Source organism: Lytechinus variegatus, chromosome 14, assembly GCF_018143015.1.
Source record: "Lytechinus variegatus isolate NC3 chromosome 14, Lvar_3.0, whole genome shotgun sequence".
Lineage (NCBI taxonomy): Eukaryota > Metazoa > Echinodermata > Echinoidea > Temnopleuroida > Toxopneustidae > Lytechinus > Lytechinus variegatus.
The window spans coordinates 12,481,959-12,489,629 of NC_054753.1; the positions used below are offsets into that span (position 1 = coordinate 12,481,959).

Below are 7,671 nucleotides of genomic sequence, written 5' to 3' on the forward strand. Positions count from 1 at the left end.
ATCTTAAATTGTACGCTGTATTTTTAGAAGTCGTTGAATTCACAGGTCTAGGGTATTATGTGTCATGGATATGTTAGTAGAAAGAGGTATAAGGGGATATATTAGATTTCATCAAACAGGTACCAAGCAATATTTTGGTTTCTTTATTATGTTTTGTTTTGATTTGATTTGTTTGTTGTGAATTTGTGTCATGATTTGTGGATGTGCCAAATGTAATTTGGAATGAAATTATTATGTTTAATCTTAAAGTATTCAGAACAAAAATTAAAAAAACAACAGATTAGGGATTAAAAAAGTTAACAAGACAAAATGTGGTCATGATATTTAAATTATACTATAGAAGGAACTGTCTTAAAGATATTCAGAAAAATTAATGATAATTGCGCATAGCTCTGAAAATTAAGATTTTAGATGATTTCATTGAAATGATCAGTGGTCACTGTGAGTCACATACACTGCTCATAGAAATGTACAGTATATGAGGCTACAAAATAAACTTTTTTCCTGTACATTTAAGTTTATGTATTTAATGGGTCATATTTCAATTTTTTTGGCTCAAAGTAGCAAACCCTTGTCTTGGATCTTTGTTTTACTATAAAAATCCTTTCTCACAACATGGAAAGTACTCACAATAACAAATAATTACAAAAATACAATAATTGTTTTGACCTTCTGCACAACTTGATTTCCATTTTGATTTTCACTATTTTTTTTATATTCCCTTTTTTTCTACAGACACATCAAATCATGCACCCTACTGGGAGACAGAATTCTTCAGAGGGGAAATCAACGAAAACGGGAAGCTTGAGATGCTCGACCCCCTTGTCGCGCATGACCTGGACGAGGGGGCTGATGGAAAAATCTGCCATTTTAACATAGGGGATAGCGTTCCGTTTACAGCCAGCGTGCAGAACGGAGCAAAAGGCACGGGTTCTGTAGAGGCAGTCAGTAGTGCCATTAACGCAGCAGTCAAAGACTGTGACGAGACGAGGGAGTGGAGATTTCACATTCGGGCGTCAGATTGCGGCACGCCCCCTCTCTCCTCCCCAACGTAAGTTTGGAACTTTTATTTGTTAATTTTCGCGATACAGTTTTTTTATTTTTTTTTTTTTTATTGTTCTTTGGGCTGATTTTGCAATTATAAAATGATGAAAAGTGGCCCATGACTGCCACTTAATAAACCGTAATTGAATTAAAAGTACAAGGTTTTACAAAATTAAAAGAATTAATACAATACTGCCATTAAACCATGTCACAATCTTCTAACCAAATTGTCACTTTCTGATTTACAGTCTTAGTGATCTCACATTTTAAGCAGCTACATGTCTCTTTCTTTGTCTGTTTTCTTCTAAACATTGATTATTCTGTGTTATTTTTCTTTTATTAACACAAATCATCTTGTTACCAAAGTTGGATACCTCTCTAAATCCCCATTGCTTCCGTTGAATTGCTTACAATCCTGAATTTTGACTAAATACCATTAAAAATATTCTCGAAAGATGCTTGTATCATTATCTATATTGTCTATGGCAACAACTAAGCCGGACTATTAGAATATAATCCATTAAGTGTTTTGTAAGTTACAATATCAAATGTCATCTATTGTTTTTTGTAAGATAATAATGCCTGGATGTTGGCTGACGTTGTGTAGCGTCATTGCAGATTCTTCTTGAACTGTAAACACTTAAATCCCTTAAGTGCATCATCTGTCAGCGTTTCTTTAGAACAATTGAGAAATCTTCTTTTCAAGGCTTCTGTTTTATTGACGTCTTTCTACCTGTAAAATGAAAGCAGTAAAAAAAAAATTTTTCCAGAAAACGATAAAGTAAAAGAATGGCATTGAATTTTATTCAATCAGTTACGTTATCCTGGATTTCTCTAATTCTTGTATTTTTAATGGGCCTTCGGTATCTCATCATTTTAGCAAGCACAGATTAGCAAAAGAATATGATTCTGAGAAGTGAATGCAATTCTGATCTTCATTTGAACGTTTATGATTAAATCAAACTAAAGCTTACAGAGAATTCAGAAGTTAAGGACCCATTTTCATATTTTGAATTTAGCAGGATTCTGGATCCATTGATCGTAAAGATCCAATTTTCAGCAAATTCATACATTTTTTAAATGCAACCAAATATATGCACCATCTCAAACTTAACATAATTAACCAATCAATGAGGCTGTTCTCACTACGTCCCTAAAACTAGTTTAGTGGAAACTAGTTTAACACGTAGTGAAAACGGTCAAAGCGGTCTTGGAAGCGATCTTCCAAACCAGTTTGGAAAACCACCTCGCGATGTAGTTTTCAAGATCGCTTTGCCTCGTTAAACTGGTTTTAGCGTAAGTGAGGACACAACCGTTCTTCGGGAAGCGATCTTCGCACATTTTGAGCGCGCTACCCCACACGACAGGTGTAGAATGCCTATGGTGCGGTTTCGAATTTCGTGCGAAACGTGTCACCCCACTGAGAGCGTCTCCATAGCAACAAGAGCGCTTTACGTGAAGTGATTTTGAAAACCACTTTCGTGTGATCAAGTGAGAACGCTAGCAAAGCGATCTTCCAAAGTGGTTTCCTGAATCGGTTTCCAGTAAACTAGTTTTAGAAAGCGTAATGAGAATGGCCTCATTGAGACAATGTAGGAATCATATTTTGGTCACGCTTTTTGATGATGTACAGGTTTATGGTGTTGAAATTTGACTCTGTCAGTTTCACATTAGAAATATGAATTAAGTTTCCAAGTTATTAACATTTTGATACACTGTTTGAATATCCCAATTTTTGTCTTTCCTACACAGTGCGCAAGTTCACATCGTCATGCGCGACCCAAATAATAACAAGCCACGCTTCTTACAAAATTCGTATGAAGCGACGGTAGAAGAAGGCACCGTGCCTCATAAATTTCTTCAAATTCAAGCAGTCGACGACGACTGTTCTCCTGGATTTTCAACAATCTGCAGCTATGATGTTATGACACCAGGAATGCCATTTAAAATAGACATCAAAGGTAAGAACTTGACTTTTAAAAAAAATCTTTCAAGTTTTGATTTGTTTTTGCTGTTTTGTTATTTGAATGGATGTCTATTGAGATTGGTAATGGTAAATTCTGTATTTTTGTGATTGTCACGTTGAATAGCATTGGTGTTGTTATTCTTATTTTCGTAGCCTTTACAGGGGTTGTTCGCTGATTTCAAAAGATATCGATTTGAAAAATCACAATTGTTTATATATTTTCCAAATTCTCTATCAGAGATGTCCCAAAGCCAAAGATCTGTAAATAAAGAAAAAAAAATGCTTTTTTTTCTGATACATATACAATATTCATTAAAAAAATGTAAAAATTCAATGAGATTTTGTATCCCCAAAGCTTCGAATAGTGAAGAAAGTATCAAATCTGGGTGATACAAATCAATATATAAATTTCGATCACATATCAAAAAAAGTGTTTATGACCTTTTAAACTTCCTAATTTCAGCTCTGAACTTGGAATAAAATGCAGTTTGAGTCTAGTTTATTGATATAAGCACTCCAGTATCAAAATGTACATTTCAACCATTGTGGTGGCATTTATTGAGTAAAGTACTTTTCACCAGCCAAAGAATGGCTCATGTTTCATCATCAAAGGGGTAAAAGATTAAATCTTTCCTCACAAAGAAATAACAAAAAAGCGTCTTTACCTGGATTTTAGAAAAGTAAAGATCCCCATATAGAATTCAGGCTGAGAAAAATACTGTTTTGAATGACTCAGATCTGGAGAAAAATGTTTCTTTGTCGTGACGAATCACCACCAATCTTTTGTGAGTTTTTAAATAAGACCCTCAATATTATTGACATATGTTCTATTTGTATAAATCACCCCAAGATTGCAAATGTTTAGTAGTGTGTATAGGAGGTCTGACAATTTGATATGGGTATGCTATTTCAGACACATTTGTGTGGGCGAAAAGCACATAATATGAATTGTTAGGTCTCATGGAAGTAAAATGTCTGTATTTTGAGATATTTATCTGATGGAATACAGAGCCTGAATGAAATGGGAAAGTTAATTGGTTCATCAAACATCCTTCATCTTTTACACAAGTACTTGTGCAAGTATCATTTAGCTTTAAAGAAAGAGGTCTTTTCTGCAATTAAATACTTCAAGAAGTGGCAGACTATTTAAATCTTAAAATCAGTAGGCCTTGACAGTGTGTGATTTAGAAGTGTGATGAAATTTGTCAGCTGGAAATGAAACAAAACTACATAGTTGCACATGCATGCATGTTAAATTAGACGTCCTAAAATTCTTAAATCAAGACTGGGAGCTAATATCTAAAATTTTTGTGGGGATGAAAGGATGTTGAAACCAGTCTAGAACTATCTTACTTGTCTTACAGATATATTTATTCCAAATGGTTAAAAACTAAATATAGCCAAGGTTTTTTCGGCAAAAGGACCATTTCATTTGCGGTTTTCCTCTAAGAATTGCCCCCAATTACATTCTAAACACTTGATGGAATTCCGTACATGGTTATCTCAAGCTAACAGCACCCCTTACGCAGCGCCTTGACATGTTGTAATGAAAACCGGGGCAAATCTAATATCACTCATGTTGTCCCTCATGGGGGCTTCTATTACTGTGCTGACTTGGCATGAATGTCAGGAGTTAGGGTTGAACTTGAGAGAGAGGGAAGGAAAGATGTATCCATGTTCTTACTGGAGAATTTGTCAAGTGTGAATGAGCCCATATCAAACACCTGCCTGAGCAGTATTGTGAAAAACTTGATGGATGATCGGTTTAGTCCCTTTATTTCATCATGGTTACATTAAACAAATATTTTCAGCATTTGGGTTGTATTGATTGTGATTGTGTTCTTGTATGGGCATTCATGTTCTTTGGCATGGTAATTATCTGCACCTGCCGCTCTCCACCCAGGTGAGGTGAATACCTGCATTTCCCTAGAGGAAGCATCAATTTCTAGGGATGCTACAATTTAGAGCATCATATTGGCAGCTGTATCCAAATTTGGAAAGTAGGCCTAATGTAGAGATTAATGATGGAATTTTCCTATTAGAAGCAATGTTATTTCATTGTTATTTTTGGCAGGGCAATTATCAATTTTTGCCGCTCTCCCTCCAGGTGAGGTTAATAGGTACCCATGAGGAATTTCTTGCTTTTAGACAATAAAGCATTGTAATTGTTGCTATATTGAGGTTTGGGAAGTATAAATAATAGAATTACAAGAATGGACTTCCCAGAAAGAATCATCAATCTCATTGAAATTTTTGTGGGAAGGCTGTGGGCCTTTTCAAGGTGAAGTTGATGGCTTCTTTATAATACAAACTTGGTTGAACTTTTACAGTTTTCTGTTCTGTAAATTTTTCCTCTAGCTTTTTTGCAGTGTGAATGTAAAGTTCATTGAGCATTAGCTAAGTTCGATTGAATATACGAGAGGTTTTGGATTTATAAGAGAGATACAGCGGTCGGCCGGCAGAGGAAATTTAGAGCACGAGTCGCATGCATTTAGGTGTGATTGGGTAGTTTGTCATCTGCACATGTAGATAGGTTACCTGTTACATGCCGGTGACCTTTAGATTCCCCCTTCGCCTGTCCAGTAGGTAAATCAACCATCAACTCCCCTTCCCCCACCAAAAAAAGTATCAGTATATTTATTATTCATATGACTTTAGCATGAAAAATGTTATGCAATAAGAAGCATATTTTATCTAATCATGAAATAAAATATAGGAAGAAATTTTGAAGAGACAATAAGTCATTCAACATAATGACTCTGGTCAGAATTTTCCTCTCGTTTACAGGAATTACTCAGAGGTATATTTGAAAAAAAAATCTACATCTACCAAGATCTGATATACTTTCTTTCAGCTAATAAAGATTGGATAATGAGTGTTAATTTTAATGAACAGGGCATTGATAACCATGGTCTCCTGAAATTCATCCCAACAGAGCGGCCATTTTAAATTATTAAAGCCCTTTCTCTAGTTTCTCAATGAATCCGATCTTGATTTGCATCTAGATCATCTCACTCACGTCTTGATTAAGAGACGACGCATTTTCACGAATTCATCTCTCAACTTGAATGAAAAGAACGTTGAAAAACCATGGTAACATCGACTCTAGGCATCACTCTCTCCTGAAGCTGTCTTATCGATTTAGTGATCATGGCCCGAATGGCTTCTAGAATATTCATGCCTTGTCAATATGAATTCTGAAAAAGTTTTCCACTAGTTTCCTCATTCCTGTGAAGTTGCAAGATTAGTTTTCTGTCATCAGTATTGAAATCTAATTTTGTCAGAATCATTTCTTTACTATAGTGTGGTGACATGCCTTGATACTTGTAGTTAGTGACTAAAGACTTGATAATTTTGTTAATTAAATAAAGAGCAGATGGGTTATCAATAGATTTTTCTAATGTGCAATCTTTGTATTGTATTTACTTTTTTATGTTTATGTTTCAATTAATTAACATTTTAAGCCTCAATTAATTTGTGCTTTTTACACTCTGCCTCTACACCTTCTCTGAATGGCTATTTGACAGATTGCCAATTGATGTCAGTTATACATGTGATTATTAAACTTCAAACTTTGATCCAGTTGATTAATTTAACCAAACTGAGCCAACTCTATAAATAAGACTATAGGGCCTAACTCTAACTTACGTTATTAGCTTCAAGCTCTGATTGAGCACTTTACTTTCCATCTTTAAATCTTTTAAACTTAAGATGTCAAACCCAATCATATCTTTGAAATAATACCTGGGTCATAGTGGATCAATCATTTCAAAATTTGATCATGACCTCTGAAAATGCAAATCACGAAAAAGTGTTTCGCAACAATACAGCACTGTTGTAAGAACCACATGGGGTCAAGCAGTCGAGCAGAAAGCTAAATTTCTACAGAGGAAAGCCCCTGAGGCTTTACTAATTAGCCCCAATTCCACCGTTTTAATAAAAGGAAATGAGAAAACCTCGTTACAGCTAGACTGTGGAGTCGCGATTTGAGTCTGACCCAAGAATAACCGTGCTACTTGACTCAAACCTGGATTTTGTTGAAGGGTTGGTCCGGTGCGACGTCTTTGAGAAATATCAAATCTCTGAACTTGTTAATTTGATGACAGAACTGTACTTGATTCCTTCCGGCACTAAATTGATTTGATTGTCACTGTTAAGCCTGACTTCCAATGACCTCAGGCATTTTTCATTGGCATAAAGAAGCAAGTTTCTTTCACAAACTTTTTTCAAATTGGAAACAAGGTAAACAAAGTGCAGTATCTTGCGTTTGTGCTTCTGAAAAAACACAAGGAATATAAATGATGAATTTGTTGTTTTGGTGATCTCTTTTTGACAGCTTAGTTTCATATGAATTAGACAGATGTTTTATGGCATTACAAATTTAATATTTTCATGCTTTTGCTTTAAAGAATCATTATACCATACCACGAGGCCAAAGGATGCTCATATTTTCTATCTCTGAATTCAAGGTCTGTTTCATAAAAGCAAATCCTCTCAAGGTATACCAGTGTTTTTCCCCTTGGCCCTATAGTGTTTACTTCGATCCTCTCAAAGTTTCAAAATTCAAACTATGCCCATACATATTAGGAACCACTCATGTTGTTCCTCCATATATTACAATGCACTTTCATCTGCTTCTGAACACAAGAAACTTTGTTCAA

At 35.1% G+C, this 7,671-nt stretch overlaps 1 protein-coding gene across 1 annotated transcript; it reads left to right on the forward strand.

Annotated features, from left to right (window-relative positions):
• The first annotated feature begins 729 nt into the window (after window positions 1-729).
• LOC121427829 (calsyntenin-2-like) lies at window positions 730-3,185 on the forward strand. Its single transcript, XM_041624396.1, has 2 exons — window positions 730-1,051; window positions 2,797-3,185. The coding sequence occupies exons 1-2, from the start codon at window positions 810-812 to the stop codon at window positions 3,116-3,118; spliced, it is 564 nt and encodes a 187-aa protein (XP_041480330.1). The 5' UTR covers window positions 730-809; the 3' UTR covers window positions 3,119-3,185.
• The last annotated feature ends 4,486 nt before the right edge of the window (window positions 3,186-7,671 follow it).

Coding starts and splice junctions, on each gene's coding strand:
- LOC121427829 (XM_041624396.1), top strand. CDS start 810: ATGCTCGACCCCCTTGTCGCGCATGACCTGGACGAGGGGGCTGATGGA. Junction 1,052..2,796: donor CCCCCTCTCTCCTCCCCAAC/GTAAGTTTGGAA, acceptor TTTCCTACACAG/TGCGCAAGTTCACATCGTCA.